At 37.6% G+C, this 18381-nt stretch overlaps 1 protein-coding gene across 1 annotated transcript in view; it reads right to left on the minus strand.

The window, feature by feature from the left end:
* ZDHHC15 (zinc finger DHHC-type palmitoyltransferase 15) overlaps positions 1-18381 on the minus strand; it is a 132577-nt gene that overhangs the window by 66163 nt on the left and 48033 nt on the right. The window contains exon 4 of the mRNA XM_033412920.2: positions 6237-6357. Within this exon, the coding sequence (XP_033268811.1) occupies positions 6237-6357 (121 nt within the window). The remainder of the gene's footprint in view (positions 1-6236; positions 6358-18381) is intronic.

The following is an 18381-nucleotide window of genomic DNA, read 5'->3' on the forward strand; positions in this document are numbered from 1 at the left end:
CAAGAGTAGGCAAAAATTGTGGATTTTCAGTCAGAAATATTCTAATTGTTAAAAATTAGTAAAAATGCGAAGTTTTAAAAGACACATTAGAGGTCAAACAGAATATATCTCTGGGTCCAATTCCTCCCATATACTTGTAGTTTGTAATCTCTGCTCTATCGCACCATTCTGTTTACTACTGTTTGAAATTATATAGAAAATTTCCTGTCTGTCTCCTTTTCAATATACTTCAGTATGCATGAAGACTTTTAAATAAACCATAACCACCATGACATTATTGCTCTAACAAAGTAAACAATAAATCTTTAATATCATCTAATACCCAGACTATATTAAGACATCCCCAATTGTCATATGGGATCTTAATAAATATTGGTTGAATAAATAAATGATAAATAGATGAACGTAAGTGTCCAACAGTATACTTCCCAGAGCCTTGAAACACAAACTTCCTTATTAGAAACATTAGAATTACTTGTCAAAAAAGCATTCGTTTTCAAATTTTAAAAGGTGGAGAGGGCTTCCCTGGTGGCACGGTGGTTAAGAATCTGCTTGCCAGTGCAGGGGACACGGGTTTGAGCCCTGGTCTGGGAAGCTGCCACATGCTGAGGGGCAACTAAGCCCATGCATGAAAACTACTGAGCCTGTGCTCTAGAGCCTGCGAGCCACAACTACTGAGCCTGTGCTCTAGAGCCCACGAGCCACAACTACTGAAGACTGCACACCTAGAGCCTGAGCTCCGCAACAAGAGAAGCCACTGCAATGAGAAGCCCGCGCATTGCAATGAAGAGTAGCCCCCACTCGCTGCAACTAGAGAAAGGCCACGCGCAGCAACAAAGACCCAACTAAGCCCAAAATAAATAAATAAATGTATTAAAAAAATAAATAAAATGAGGAGAATTGCTCAGCCAGTACTGTTCTACTCATGCATATGAAAACTAACAATAAAACTCCATAGTGAGTATTACTGAAGAAAAATGAAGACATATCTGCACAATCACTTGTACAAGAATTTCATAGCAGATTTACTCATAATAGTTGAGCACTGGAAACAACCCACTTGAGCATCAACTGGTGAACTGATAAAGAAAGTATGATATTCATACAGTGAAATACTACTCAGAAATGACAATGAAAATACTAGGACCCAAAACCTATGGGGTGCAGCAAAAGCAGTTCTAAGATGGAAGTTTATAGAAATACAATGTTACCTCAAGAAGCTAGAAAAATCTCAAATAAACAACCTAACCTTACACCTAAAGCAATTAGAGAAAGAAGAACAATAAAAACCTAAACTTAGCAGAAGGAAAGAAATCAAAGATCAGATCAGAAATAAATGAAAAAGAAATGAAGGAAACAATAGCAAAGACCAATCAAACTAAAAGATGGTTCTTTGAAAAGATAAACAAAATTGATAAACCTTTAGCGAGACTCAAAGAAAAAAAGGAAGAGGGCTCAAATCAATAAAATTAGAAATGAAAAAGAAGTTACTCACTGACACTGGAGAAATACAAAGGTTCATGAGAGACTACCACAAGCAAATATATGCCAATAAAATGGACAACCTAGAAGAAATGGACAAATTCTTAGAAAAGTACAACTTTCCAAGACCGAAACAGGAATAAATAGAAAATATAAACAGACTAATCACAAGCACTGAAATTGACACTGTGATTAAAAATCTTCCAAAAAACAAGAGCCCAGGGCCAGTTGGCTTCACAGGAGAATTCTATCAAACATTTAGAGAAGAGCTAACATCTATCCTTCTCAAACTCTTCCAAAATATATCAGAGGGAGGAACACTCCCAAACTCATTTTATGAGGCCCCCATCACTCACCCTGATAGCAAAACCAGACAAAGATGTGACAAAAAAAAGAAAAATACAGGCCAATATCATTGATGAACATAGATGCAAAAATCCTCAACAAAATACTAGCAAACAGAATCCAACAGCACATTAAAAGGATCACACACCATGATCAAGCGGGGTTTATCCCATGAATGCAAGAATTCTTCAATATACACAAATCAATCGATGTGATACACCATATTAAAAAACTGCAGGATAAAAACCATATGATCATCTCAATAGATGCAGAAAAGCTTTTGACAAAACTCAACACACATTTATGATAAAAAGTCTCCAGAAAGTGGGCAGAGAGGGAGCCTACCTCAACATAATAAAAGCCACATATGACAAACCCACAGCCAACATAATTCAAAATGGTGAAAAACTGAAAGTATTTCCTCTAAGATCAGGAACAAGACAAGGGTGCCCACTCTCACCATTATTCAACATAGTTTTGGAAGTTTTGGCTATGGCAATCAGAGGAGAAAAAGAAATAAAATGAATACAAATTGGAAAAGAAGTAAAACTGTCACTGTCTATGGATGACATGATACTATACATAGAGAATCCTAAAGATGCCACCAGAAAACTACTAGAGTAAATCAAATTTGGTAAAGCTGCAGGATACAAAATTAATGCACAGAAATTTCTTGCATTCCTACACAATAACAATGAAAAATAAGAAAGAGAAATTAAGGAAACACTCCCATTTACCACTGCAAAAAAAAGAACAAAATACTTAGGAATAAACCTACCTAAGGAGGCAAAAGACTAGCATGCAGAAAACTATAAGACACTGATGAAAGAAATCAAAGATGATACAGACAGATGGAGAGATACACCATGTTCTTGGATTGGAAGAATCAGTATTGTGAAAATGACTATACTACCCAAAGCAACCTACAGATTCAATGCCATCCCTACAAATTACCAATGGCATTTTTCACAGAGCTAGAACAAAAAATTTTACAATTTGTATGGAAACACAAAAGACCCCAAACAGACAAAGCAATCTTCAGAAAGAAAAATGAAGCTGGAGGAGTCAGGCTCCCTGACTTCGGACAATACTACAAAGCTACAGTAATCAAGACAGAATGGTACTGGCAAACAAACAGAAATATAGATCAATGGAACAGGATAGAAAGTCCAGAGATAAACCCATGCACATATGGTCACATTATCTTTTTTTTTTTTTCTTTTTTTTTGTGGTAAGTGAGCCTCTCACTGTTGTGGCCTCTCCTGTTGCGGAGCACAGGCTCCGGATGCGCAGGCTCAGCGGCCATTGCTCACGGGCCTAGCCGCTCCGTGGCATGTGGGATCTTCCCGCCGGGGCACGAACCTGTGTCCCCTGCATCGGCAAGTGGACTCTCAACCACTGCGCCACCAGGGAAGCCCTGGTCACCTTATCTTTGATAAAGGAGGCAAGAATATACAATGTAGAAAAGACAGCCTCTTCAATAAGTGGTGCTGGGAAAACTGGACAGCTACATGTAAAAGAATGAAATTAGAACACTCCCTAACACCATACACAAAAATAAACTCAAAATGGATTAAAGACCTAAATGTAAGGCCAGACGCTATAAAATTATTAGAGGAAAACATAGGAAGAACACTCTAAGACATATATCATAGCAAGATCCTTTTTGACCCACCTCCTAGAGTAATGGAAATAAAAACAAAAATAAACAAATGGGACCTAATGAAACTTCAAAGCTTTTGCACAGCAAAGGAAACGATAAACAAGATGAAAAGACAACCCTCAGAATGGGAGAAAATATCTACAAAGAAACTGACAAAGGATTAATCTCCAAAATATACAAGCAGCTCATGCAGCTCAATATCAAAAAAACAAACAACCCAAACCAAAAATGGGCAGAAGACCTAAATAGACATTTCTCCAAAGAAGACATACAGATTGCCAATAAACACATAAAAAGATGCTCAGCATCACTAATCATTAGAGAAATGCAAATCAAAACTGTAATGAGGTATCACCTCACACCAGTCAGAATGGCTATCATCAAAAAATCTATAAACAATAAATTCTGGAGAGGGTGTAGAGAAAAGGGAACCCTCCTGCACTGTTGGTGGGAATGTAAATTGATACAGCCACTATGGAGAACAGTATGGAGGTTTCTTAAAAAACTAAAAGAACTACCATATGACCCAGCTATCCCACTACTGGGCATATACCCTGTGAAAACGATAACTGTAAAAGATACATGTACCACAATGTTCATTGCAGCACTATTTACAATAGCCAGGAAACGGAAGCAACCTAAATGTCCATTGACAGATGAATGGATGAAGAAGTTGTGGCACATATATTCAATGGAATATTACTCAGCCATAGAAACTGATGAAATTGTTTTTGTAATGAGGTGGATGGACCTAGAGTCCGTCATACAGAGTGAAGTAAGTCAGAAAGAGAAAAACAAATACCGTATGCTAACGCATATATATGGAGTCTAAAAAACCGGTACTGATGAACCTAATGGCAGGGCAGGAATAAAGACACAGATATAGAGAATGGACTTGACACAGTAGGGGAAGGGGAAGCTGGGATGAAGTGAGGTAGTAGCATTGACATATATACACTACCAAATGTAAAATGGATGGCTAGTGGGAAGCTGCTGCATAGCACAGGGAGATCAGCTCGATGCCCAGTGATGACCTAGAGGGGTAGGATAGGGAGGGTGGGAGGGAGGCTCAAGAGGGAGGGGATATGGGGATATATGTATACATATAGCTGATTCACCTTTTTGTACAGCAGAAACTAACACAACATTGTAAAGCAATTATATTCCAATAAAGATGAAAAAAATGATGTAAAAAAAAAGAAATACTACTCAGCAGTAAAAGGAATGAAATACACAAGAGTGTGAATGAGTCTCAAGAACATTATGCTGAATAAAAGAAGCCAGATACAACAGTACATACTGTATGATTCCATTTATACGAAATTCTAGAGCAGGTAGAAGTAATCTATGGTGGAAAACTATCAGAATAGTGGTTGTCTCTGGTTGTGGTGGTGGGCTTGACTGGGAAGGAGCATGAGAGAACTTTTTGGGGTGTGGTAATGTTTTCAGAGGTTTTAGTTACACAGGTGTGTACATTTGTCAAAATACTGAATGGTACACTTAAGATTTGTGCATGTTTTGTATGTAAATTTCACCCAAAAAAGAATAATAAAATATTTAGGTGGATGTGTATTGATATCGGCTACTTACTTTGAAATGCATCAAAAAATAAAATGGCTTGCCATCATTAAAAATCTACAAATAACAAATGCTGGAGAGGGTGTGGAGAAAAGGGAACCCTCCTACACTGTTGGTGGGAATATAAATTGGTACAATCACTATAATGAACAGTATGGAGGTTCCTTAAAAAACTAAAAATAGAACTACCATATGATACAGCAATCCCATTCCTGGGCGTATATCCAGAGAAAAGCATACTTCGAAAAGATACATGCACCCTACATGTTCATTACAGCACTATTTACAATAGCCAGGACATGGAAGCAACCTAAATGTCGATCAACAGATGAATAGATAAAGAAGATGTGGTATATATATATGATGGAGTACTACTCAGCAATAAAAAAGAATGAAATAATGCCATTTGCAGCAACATGGATGGACCTAGAGATGATCATACTAAATGAAATAAGAGAGAAAGACAAGTACCATATGATATCACTTATATGTGGAATCTAAAAAAATGTTAGAAATTAACTTATTTACAAAACAGAAACAGACTCACAGTCATAGAAAACAAATTTATCATTACCGAAGTGGAAAGGAGGTGGGGAGGGATAAATTAGGAATTTGGTATTAGCAGATACAAACTAGTATATATGAAATAAACAGCAAGGACCTACTGCATACCACAGAGAACTATATTCAATATCCTGTAATAAACCATAATGGAAAAGAATATAAAAAGTATATATATACATATATATATATATATATATATATATATATACACACACACACATTTATGTATGTTTAATTGAATCACTTTATTGTATACCAGAAACTAACACTACATTGTACATCAACTATACTTCAGTAAAAAAAAATTTTTTAAATAAGATATCTTGATGGATGATGGATAGAGGGATGGATTTGTGGACAGATATGTGATAAAGAGATATAGTAAAATGTTAGTGGTGACTCCAGTGGTGGGTATACAGATGTTTATAATTATTCCATCTTGGGTAAATGTTTGACCTTTTTTATAATAAAATGTTGAGAAAAAACTCCACAGTGTTCTTCAGAAGAAAGGAGGAAAAAGTGGGCTAGATTGAGGATATTTATGACTCAGTCTTTCTGAGATCCTTGTTGATCTGCCTCTCTAAGCGACTTTGGATGAACTGACCTCCACTCCCAGTTCTTGTGTAAACTGGTAGCTTCTTGGCCATATCAGAAAGCATCTGCTTCTGGACCTCAGGTCTCTCTTCATTTTCATAGCGCTCCTTGTCGGTATAGGACAGGTGGAACTGGAAGGAGAAGTGAGAGGCAAGACTTTACTTTCCAAAATTCACAGAAAAGATTAAAAACAACAATAACTATTTGGATGAAAATATTTGTTACCTATCCTTGAAGCTCAGGTACCAATTTGGTTTATAACTTTCTCTGGATAATTATCTCATTTATCTTATTTGGCTTTTATCTAAATATTCATAACTCTATGTGATAGGTAATATTGTTTTATAACTAAAGAAAATAAAACTTAGATTAAGTACCTTATCTATGGTTACACTCACTCAACTAATAAAAGCAGCAAAACTAAGCCCCAAACCCAGTTCACTTGACCCCAAGACTTATGCCATTTCCACTCCATTATACCATAATACGATATTGCATGTTGATATGTGATACCTTGTTGCCAGGACCCTGTTGATGATAAACTATGCTTCTTATTAAGTTGTGAGTATTTTTCATAGGTGACACTCTTGGAGAAGCAATGTGTGTGTGTGTGTGTGTGTATATGTATGTGTGTTTGTGTGTATGCCAAAAGACAGGTACAAGATTGTTCATAGCAGCTTTATTCATAATAGAAATAAATGGTAACAACACAAGTGTCCTTTAATTGGTGAATGGATAAATCAACTGTGATAAAAGAGAATAACTAACAGCAGTAAAAGGGAATGAATAACTGAAACATACATCAACATGAATGAATCTGGAAAACACTGCACTGAGTGAAAGGCTTACACAGAACAGTGCATACTATGATTCCTTTTTTGTGTGAGGCTCAAAAATAGGCAAAACTAATCTATGGTGATAGAAAGACTAGTGGTTATGTCTGATAGGAAGCTGATTGGGAAAGGGTATGAAAGAGATTCCTGAGGTGTTGGAAATGTTCAAAATCTTAACCTGGATGGTGATTATATAGGTGTAAATATAGGTAAAAAATCATGAAACCATACTCTTTACAGCTTAGTTCTTGGAATAGAGTATGTATTTGTACATCAGTAAAATAGTAAAACAAATAAATTAATAAAATATTTAAGATAATTTAAATGTATCTGACTTTTAAAATTGGAAATGTATAAAATCAAACACTCTATTTTAAGAACCATACCTGTGGTGGTGCATTTTTATGGTATCATGTCATTCTAAACTAGAGTGACTTCCTGTGGGTATGTGGAAATGTATAGGGGAATTTTTGGCTATTACAGTAAATATGGTGCACTATAGGCATTTAATGCGTGGAGGCCCAGGAAGCCAAGGATTCTGTGATGAACTGTATAGGCACACACAACTAAGAATTTTCAGAACCAGAAGTCTATAGGTCAATATTATAAAATGGTAACTAAATAATATAAATTTAATATAAAAACAACTGGGGTTTTTTTTGTTTTCTTAGAAGAACAATTATGCTAACTGGAAAGTATAAAGTTTTATTTTTTAACTTATTTTTAACCTTCTTATTGAAGTATAGTTGATTTAAAAGTATAAAGTTTTAAACAATTCTTTTTTAATGTTGATAATTAAAAGTAGCACCTTGGGGCAGCGCTTTAAGTTCGGGGATGGTCTTGGGAATATAACTTTCTTGTGGTATACTGCCCCAGCTTGAAAGGCACAGGCAGTGTTGTTACTGCTTGTATGTGATGAAACCTTGTGGTTATATAGCCAGTAGACTTTGGTTTGGAATAGGATGTCATGCCTGGATGCCCTATTTCTGGCACTAACCAAGCATTTTTTTTTTTTTTTAAGTTTTTTTTTTTTTTTTTTTTTTTCCGGTACGCGGGCCTCTCACTGTTGTGGCCTCTCCGTTGCGGAGCACAGGCTCTGGACGCACAGGCCCAGCGGCCATGGCTCACGGGCCCAGCCGCTCCGCGGCATGCGGGATCCTCCCGGACCGGGGCACGAACCCGTGTCCCCTGCATCGGCAGGTGGACTCTCAACCACTGCACCACCAGGGAAGGCCCTAACCAAGCATTTTTGAGGGTTAGAATGCAATGAGCCAGTAAATGCACTTTGGGTGGGACAACTGGTGATAGACTGGGATGTATTTGTTATTAGATAAATTAATATCATGACTATCAAATAGGTCCAAAAGATTCACCTTTTCTTTTTACCCATTAAAAATGATTAACACGTGGTCTTAAATGTTAGACATTTGCAGTGATTATCTAAATCCTGTCATCATGTCACCCAGTTTAGGCCAACAAAATTCCTAATCACTCAGCCTTTTTACTGGTCTACAAGCTTTATAAATAGTGTGACAAGGACAATTATTTTATTGAGCTAAAATTCACATAACATAAAATTTCATTTTAAAATGTACATTTTATAGTGTACGAGTCAGTGGCATTTAGTACATTCACAGTGTTTTGCAACCATCACCACTATCTAGTTCCAGAATATTTTTATCACTCCAAAAGGAAACCCTCTATACATTAAGTGGTGATTCCCTATTCCCTCCATTCCCATTCCCTGGCAACCACTAATCTACCTTCTGCCTCACTGGATTTTTCATATGAATGGAATCAAACAATATGTGGCCTTTGGTGTCTGCTGTATTTCAATTAGCATAATGTTTTCAAGGTTCATCCATGTTGTATCATGTATCAGTAATGTATTCCTTTTTAATGGCTGAATAATATTCCATTGTATGGACATACCACACTTGGTTTATGAATTCCCCTGTTAATGGACATTTGGCTCCTTCCCATCTTTTGGTTACAGTGAATAGTGATCTGTGAACAGCTGTGTATAACTATTTGAACAACTGTTCAATAACTGTTTGAACAACTGTTTTCAATTCTCCTGAGTATATACTTAGGAGTAGAACTGCTGGGTCACATGGTAATTCTATGTTTAACCTTATGAGGAAATGAAAACCTGTTTTCCACACTAGCCACGCCATTAAAATTCCCAGTAGCAATGTATGAGGATTCAGAATTCTCCATATTTACACTAACACTTGTTATTTTACATTTTTCTTTCTTTCTTTCTTTTTCTTTCTTTCTTTTTCTTTCTTTCTTTCTTCCTTCCTTCCTTCTTTCTTTCTTTCTTTTTGTCTTTGTTTTGTTTTTATTACAATTATTTTATTACATTCATCTGAGGTTGTACATATTTGATTTCATGGAATAAAATTCAAAGATGTGAAGAGACCTTCATTATTAGGGAAAGTCATGAACTGATCACAAGATGATATACCTCTAGATTGGCTCTACTCCAGTCTTGTTTTCATATTCCTGCATAGCATTATTCAGATAGCCTTCCTTATTTAAAAAAATAAATTAAGACACTAGCACTTCAAGAAAGTGTGCCCAACTCCCACAGTTTCCCACCTCCCCAAAGTTAACATTTTCCTTGGTTTTTGCCTTTTTCTTATGGTTCATAATTCCTTACTTTTTGTACCAGTTATCTATGGTCACAATAATGTTTCATAACATACAACTTTGAAATCTAGAATAATAAGCATCAAGGTTCAAGGGTCTGTGTGCTGGCAATTTTGGCTGAATTGACTAAGCAGTTCTGGTCCCCAAACTCACTCACGTATCTGGTAATTGTCTGACTATTGATCCATCTTAGTTGGGATGACCCTGATGACTCAATTCTGCTCCCATGTTTGTGTCCCATCAGGCTAGACTGGCATGTTGTCAAGGTGGTGATAGAAGGCAAGAGGAGAAATCCAAATGGAAACATGTAAGTGCTCTTTCAAGCATCTACTTATCTCACATCTACTAACATCCCATTGGATAAAGCAAGTTACATGGCTAGATGCAGAGAGAGTGGGAGGACATCAGAGGTTATGGCAAAGTTCATGACTACAAGAAAGCATGAGAAATTGGAACAATTGATGTGATCACTCTACCACACCTACAATCTTCTTTTTCTACTTCCTGGGCAAAGGAAGATAGCTCATCTGAATAGGAATTTGGCTTGATTCAATATTGGAGGATCACTGACAATTTTTTCCTTTATGTTAAAAAAATTTCCATTCAGTAAAATTTACCTTTGTATGGTATATGATTCCATGATTTCTTTTATTGAAATGTATCTGGCATACAATATTATATTAGTTTCATGTGTACAACATAATGATTTGACATCTCTATGCATTTCAAAATGATCACTACAATGTCAAGTTACCATCTGTCACCATACAAAGTTAACACAATATTGACTGTATTCCGTATACTATACATTACATCCCCATGACTTATTCATTTTATAACTGGAAGTTTATGCCTCTTGATCCCCGTCACCCATTTCCCCCCCCACTCTTACCCCTTTTCCTCTGGCAACCTCCACTGGGAATCTGCTCTCTGTATCTGAGTCTGAGTTCAGTTTTGTTTTGTATTTTAAATTTCACATATAAGTGAAATCATGTGGTATTTGTCTTTCTCTGACTTATTTCACTTAGCATAATACCCTCAAGGTCCAACCATGTTGTTGCAAATGACAATATTTCTTTCTTTTTAATGACTGAGTAGTATTCCATTGTATATATACCATATCTTCTTTATCCATTCATCCACTGATGGACACTTAAGTTGCTTCCATATCTTGGCTATTGTAAATAATGCTGCAGTGAACATAGGGGTGCATATATCTTTTCTAATTCATGTTTTTGTTTCCTTTGGATAGATACCCAAAAATGGAATTCCTGGATCATATGGTAGTTCTACTTTTAATTTTTTGAGGAACCTCTATACTGTTTTCCATACTGGTTGCACCAATTTACATTCCCACCAACAGTGAATAAGGGTACCCCTTCCTCCACATCCTTATCAACTCTTGTTATTTCTTGTCTTTTTTATAACAGTCATTCTAACTGGCATGAGGTGATATCTCACTGTGGTTTTGATTTTCATTTCCCTGATGATTAGTGATGCTGAGCATCTTTTCAAGTGCCTGTTGGCCATCTGTACATCTTTGGGAAAATGTCTATTCAGATACTCTGCCCATTTTTAATCAGATTTTTTTTTGTAATTGAATTGTATGAGTTCTTTATATATTTTGGATATCAACCCCTTATTGGGTATATGACTTGAACATACCTTCTTCCATTCAATAGGTTGGCTTTTCATTTTGTTGATAATTTCCTTTGCCGTGCAGAAGCTTTTTAGTTTGATGTAGTCCCATTTGTTTATTTTTCCTCTTGTTGCCCTTGCCTTTGGAGTCAGATCCCTAAAAGCGTTGCTAAGACCAATAACAAGGAGCTATGTTTTCATCTCAGAGCTAAGTTTTCATCTCAGAGTTTCATGGTTTTAGGTCTAACATTCAAGTCTTTAATAGATTTTGAGTTAGTTTTAGTATTTAGTGTACGATGTGGTTCAATTTCATTCTTTTGCATGTATCTGTTCAGTTAGTCATATTTTAGCCATCCGGTGTGAAATGTTATCTCATTGTGGTCTTAATTTGCATTTCTCTACTATATATACATATACATACATATATATATATATATATATATACACACACACACACACACACACACATATGTATTGTTTAGTGAACTATCTATTCAAGTCATTTGCCCATTTTTTAAAGGATAGTCTGTATTGAAAACATTAAGGATCATCTTTTCAGCAAACTGTACTATAACAATTGGACATAATATTAAAAAAACAAACCCTCAATATTACCTCACATCTTACACAAATTACCTCAAAATGGAGGATCTTCAAGATGGAGGAGTAAGACAATGGAGACCACCTTCGTCCCCACAAATTCATCAAAAATACATCTATATGTGGAACAACTCCTACAGAACACCTACTGAACACTGGTAGAAGACCTCAGACTTCCCAAAAGGCAAGAAAATCCCCATGCACCTGAGTAGGGCAAAAGGAAAAAGAAAAAACAGAGACAAAAGAATAGGGATGGGACCTGCACCTCTGGGAGGGAGCTGTGAAGGTGGAAAAGTTTCCAAATGCTAGGAAGCCCCCTCACTGGCGGGAATTGGGGGAACTTTGGAGCCTCAGAGGAGAGGGGAGCAACAGGGGTGCTGAGGGAAAGCAGAGAGAATCCTGCACAGAGGATCAGTGCCAACCAGCACTCACTGGCCCGAGACACTTATCTGATCACCTGCTGGGTCAGGTGGGGACTGGGTGCTGAGGCACAGGCTTTGGAGGTCAGAAACCAGGGAGAGGACTGGGGCAGGCTGTGCAAAGACAGCTTGAGGGGGTTAGTATACCACAGCTAGCTGGGAGGGAGTCCAGGAAAAAGTCTGGACCTGCCAGAGAGGCAAGAGACCATTGTCATGGGGTCCGCAAGGAGAGGGGCAGGCCCACCATATGAGCTTCTTGTTCCATGTGCTCACAGATGGCAGGGCACCACCTATGCAAGCTCCAGAGGTGGGCGTGAGCCTGAGAGGTGGGTGCAACGGCTGCTGCCACTGCCACCAAGGGTCCTGTGAGCAAACCCAGGTCAATGCCCACACCTTCCTGGGAGCCTGTGCAGCCCACCACTGCTGAGGGTCCTGTGATCCAGGGCCAACATCCCCAGGAGAACGCATGGTGCACCTAGGCTGTTGCAGCTTCATGCCTGCCTCTGCCACTGCAAGCAGTCCCAGCACATTCCAATTGTGACTGCTGTATCCATCCCTCTCGCTGAACTGAGAGAGCAAGTGAGCCCTAATTAGTCATTGCTTTCGCCCCCTGTTGCCTGGGCAGGGAACAGACGCCTGAGGGTGGCCCACACGCAGAGGTGGGGCCAAAGCCAAAGCTGAACCCCAGGTGCCATGCGACCAAAGAAGAGAAAGGGAAATCTCTCCAAGCACCCAGAGGAGTAGCAGATTAAACACCCACAATCAGCTTGGTAAACACTGCACCTGGGAATATCTGAATAGACGAGTGTTCCCACAATTGAGCATGTGGACTTTGGGGGCAACTGTGGACTTTGGAGGCAAGTACACACAGGAGTAAGGCCAGATAAGAGTCTGAGCTGGTGCCACAGTGCCCACAGCAGGTCCAGAGACCTACCTAGAAGTATTGGAGGACTTCCTGGGTAGGCAGGGACTGGCTATGGTTCACTGTGGGGGCAAGGACACAGAAAGCTGAAGCCACAGAAAAATATTATTATTATTGCTACTTTTAAAAATTTTGTTGATTTTTTATTATTCTTTTAATTTTTATTTACTTTATATATTCTCTTTTATGCTTTTATTTTTAATATATTTTTAATTTTATTTTTTCCTATTTCTACTGTATTTTTTCGTTATATTGTAGTTTTTACTTGTTTTGGTTTTTCTTTGTTTTGCATTGTTTTTCTCTTATTTTAAACTATAATTTATATTTTTCTATGTTTACTTCTTTGTTGTTTCGTACATTTTTCCTTTTGTTTTCATCTTTCTTTTGTTTTTAGTTTTCTTTTGATCATTTTTGTGTGTTTTATGCTTTCTTTGCCTTTTTTTACTTTGCTTTCTGTGTTTGATTTGATTTTGTGTTTTTGTTAGTTTAGTTCTTAGTGTTTGTTTTCATTATGAGGTTTGTTTATTGGTTTGGTTGCTCTCTGCCTTTTTGTTTTCTCTTTTTTATTTGTCTTTTTGTGAGTGTATGTGTTTGTGTGTTTCTTCATGTAATTTTATCTGTTTAGTTTTGCTTTTACCATTTGTCTTGGGGTTTTGTCTGTTCGTTTTCTTTTTTTCCATGCTATGTGGCTTGCAGGGTCTTAGTGCTCTGGCCAGGGGTTGGGCCTGAGCCTCCGAGGTGGGAGAGCTGAGTCCAGGATGTTGGACCACCAGAGAACTCCCAGCCCTATGGAATATTAATTGGTGAGGGCTCTCCCAGAGGTCTCCATCTCAACACTAAGATCTGGCTCCACACAACAGCCAGCAAGCTCCAATGCTGGACACCTCATGCCAAACAACTAACTAGGCAGGAAAACAAGCCCACCCATTAGCAGACAGGATGCCTAAAGTGATATGAAGTTCACAGACACCCCAAACACACCAACGGACATGGTTCGGCCCACCAGAGGGACAAGATCCAGCCACACCCACCAGAACACAGGCACCAGTCCCCCCCACCAGGAAGCCTACACAAGCCACTGGACCAACCTCACCCACTGGGGACAGACACCAGAAGTAAGAGGAAGTATGACCCTGCAGCCTGCGGCAAGGAGACCCCAAACACACTAATTTAAACAAAACGAGAAGACAGAGAAATATGCAGCAGATGAAGGAGCAAGGTAAAACCCCACAAGACCAAACAAATGAAGAGGAAATAGGCAGTCTACTTGAAAAGGAATTCAGAGTAATCACAGTAAAGATGATCCAAATCTTGGAAATAGAATAGAGAAAATACAAGAAACGTTTAACGGGGCTTCCCTGGTGGCACAGTGGTTGAGAGTCTGCCTGCCGATGCAGGGGACAAGGGTTCGTGCCCCAGTCCAGGAGGATCCCACATGCCACAGAGCGTCTGGGTCCGTGAGCCATGGCTGCTGAGCCTGCATGTCTGGAGCCTGTGCTCCACAATGGGAGAGGCCACAACAGTGAGAGGCCCGCGTACCACAAAAAAAAAAAAAAAAAAAAAAAAAAAACGTTTAACAAGGACCTAGAAGAACTGAAGAGCAAACAAACAGTAATAAACAACAAAATAACTGAAATTTAAAATACTCTATAAGGAATCAATAACAGAATAACTGAGGTAGAAGAATGGATAAGTGAGCTGGAACATAGAATGGTGGAAATAACTGCCACGGAGCAGAATAAAGAAAAAAGAAGGAAGAGAATTGAGGACAGTCTCAGAGACCTCTGGGACAACATTAAACACACCAACATTCGAATTATAGAGGTCCAAGAAGAAGAAGAGAAAGAGAAAGGGTCTGAGAAAATATTTGAAGAGATTATAGTCGAAAAGTTCCCCAACATGGGAAAGGAAATAGCCACCCAAGTCCAGGAAGTGCAGAGAGTCCCAAACAGGATAAACCCTAAGAGAAACAAACCAAGACACATATTAACCAAAATAACAAAAATTAAATTCAAAGAAAAAATATTAAAAGCACCAAGGGAAAAGCAACAAATAACATACAATGGAATCCCCATAAGGTTCTCAGTTGAGTTCTCAGCAGAAACTCTGCAGGCCAGAAGGGAGTGGCATGATATATTTAAAGTGATGAAAGAGAAAAACTTACAACCAAGATTAGTCTACCTAGGAAGATCTCATTCAGACAAGCAAAAGCTAAGAGAATTCAGCACCACCAAACCAGCTTTAAAACAAATGCTAAACGAACTTATCTAAGCTGGAAACACAAGAGAAGAAAAGGACATACAAAAACAAACACGAAACTATTAAGAAAATGGTAATAGGAACACACATATGTGAATGGAGTAATGCTCCAACCAAAAGACACGGACTGGCTGAATGGATACAAAAACAAGACCCATATTTATGCTGTCTACAAGAGACCCACTTCAGACCTAGGGACACATACAGACTGAAAGTGAGGGGATGGAAAAAGATATTCCATGCAAATGGGAATCAAATGAAAGCTGGAGTAGCAATTCTCATATCAGGCAAAATAGACTTTAAAATAAAGACTATTACAAGAGACAAAGAAGGACACTACATAATGATCAAGGGATCAACCCAAGAAGAAGATATAACAATTGTAAATATTTATGCACCTACATAGGAGCACCTCAATACATAAGGAAAATACTAACAGCCATAAAAGGGGAAATCAACAGTAACACAATAATAGTAGAGGACTTTAACACCCCACTTTCACCAATGGACAGATCATCCAAAATGAAAAAAAATAAGGAAACACAAGCTTTAAATGACACAATAGACCGAATATATTTAATTGATATTAAGAGGACATGCCATCTGAAAACAGCAGATTACACTTTCTTCTCAAGTGCACATTGAACATTCTGCAGGATAGATCATATCTTCGGTCACAAATCAAGCCTTGGTAAAGTTAAGAATATTGAAATTGTACCAAGTATCTTCTGCGACCACAACACTTTGAAATTAGAAATCAATTACAGGAAAGAAACTGTAAAAAACACAAACACATGGAGGCTCAACAATACGCTACTAAATAAACAAGAGATCACTGAAGAAAGCAGAGAGGAAATCAAAAAATACCTAGAGACAAATGACAATGAAAACACAATGACCCTAAACCTATGGGATGCAGCAAAAGCAGTTCTCAGAGGAAAGTTTATTGGAAGACAATCTTACCTCAAGAAACAAGAAAAATCTCAAATAAAGAATCTAACCTTACACCTAAAGGAACTAGAGTAAGAAGAGCAAAAAAAAAAAAAAAAAAACCCCAATGTTAGTAGAAGGAAAGAAATCATAAAGATTAGAGCAGAAATAAATGAAATAGAAACAAAACAATAGCAAAGATTAATAAAAACTAAAAGCTGGTTGTTTGAGAAGATAAACAAAATTGATAAACCTTTAACCAGATCCATCAAGAAAAAGAAGGAGAGGACTCAAATCAAAAAAATTAGAAATGAAAAAGGAGAAGTTACAACGGACACCACAGAAATGCAATACGTCATAAGAGACTACTACAAGCAACTCTATGCCAATGAAATGGACAACCTTGAAGAAATGGACAAATTATTAGAAAGGTATTACCTTCCAAGACTGAACCAAGAAGAAATAGAAAATATGAACAGACCAATCACAAGTAATGAAATTGAAACTGTGATTAAAGGTCTTCCAACAAACTGAAGTCCAGACCACACAGCTTCCCAGGTAAATACTGTCAAAGATTTAGAGAAGAGCTAACACCCATCCTCTGAAACTCTTCCAAAAAATTTCAGAGAATGGAAAACTCCCAAACTCATTCTACGAGTCCACCATCACCCTTATTCCAAAACCACACAAAGATATTACAAAAAAGAGAAAATTACAGACCAATATCCCTGATGAATATAGATGCAAAAATCCTCAACAAAAGACTAGCAAACGGAACCCAATAACACATCAAAAGGATCACACACCATGATCAAGTGGGATTTATCCCAGGGATGCAAGGATATATGCATTCTTTAATATATGCAAATCAGTCAATGCGGTACACCATATTAACAAATTGAAGAACAAAAACCATATGATCATCTCAGTAGATGCAGAAAAAGCTTTTGACAAAATTCAACACCCATTTATGATAAAAACTCTCCAGAAAGTTGGCATAGAGGGAAACTACCTCAACATAATAAAAGCCGTATACAACAGACCAGAGCAAACACCATTCTCAATGGTGAAAAACTGAAAGCATTTCCTCTAAAATCAGGAACAAGACAAGGATGTCCACTCTCACCAATATTATTTAACATAGGTTTGGAAGTCCTAGCCATGGAAATCAGAGACAAAAAAGAAATAAAAAGAATACAATTTGGAAAAGAAGAAGTAAAACTATCACTGTTTGCCGATGATATGATACTATACATAGAAAATCCTAAAGATGCCACCAGAAAACTACTAGAGCTAATCAATGAATTTGGTAAAGTTGCAGGATATAAAGTTAATGCACAGAAATCTGCCTTCCTATACACTAACAACAAAAGATGAGAAAGAGAAATTTAGGAAACAATCTCATTCACCATTGCAACAAAAAGAATAAAATACCTCAGAATAAACCTGCCTAAGGAGGTAAAAGACCTGTATGCAGAAAACTATAAGACACTGATGAAAGAAATCAAAGATGATACCAACAGTTGGAGAGACATACCATGTTCTTGAATTGGAAGAATCTATATTGCAAAAATAGCTAAACTACCCAAAGCAATCTACAGATTCAATGCAATCCCTATCAAATTACCAATGTCATTTTCCACAGAAATAGAACAAAAAATCTGAAAATTTGTATGGAGATACAAAAGCCCCCAAATAACCAAAGCAATCTTGAGACAAAAAAATGGAGCTGGAGGAATCAGGCTCCCTGACTTCAGACTATACTACAAAGCTACAGTAATGAAGACAGAATGGCACTGGCAAAAAAACAGAAATATAGATCAATGGAACAGGATAGAAAGCCCAGAGATAAACCCACGCACCTATGGTCACCTTATCTTTGATAAAGAAAGTAAGAAT

The sequence above is a fragment of the Orcinus orca genome, chromosome X (genome assembly GCF_937001465.1).
Source record: "Orcinus orca chromosome X, mOrcOrc1.1, whole genome shotgun sequence".
In the NCBI taxonomy this organism is placed as follows: domain Eukaryota; kingdom Metazoa; phylum Chordata; class Mammalia; order Artiodactyla; family Delphinidae; genus Orcinus; species Orcinus orca.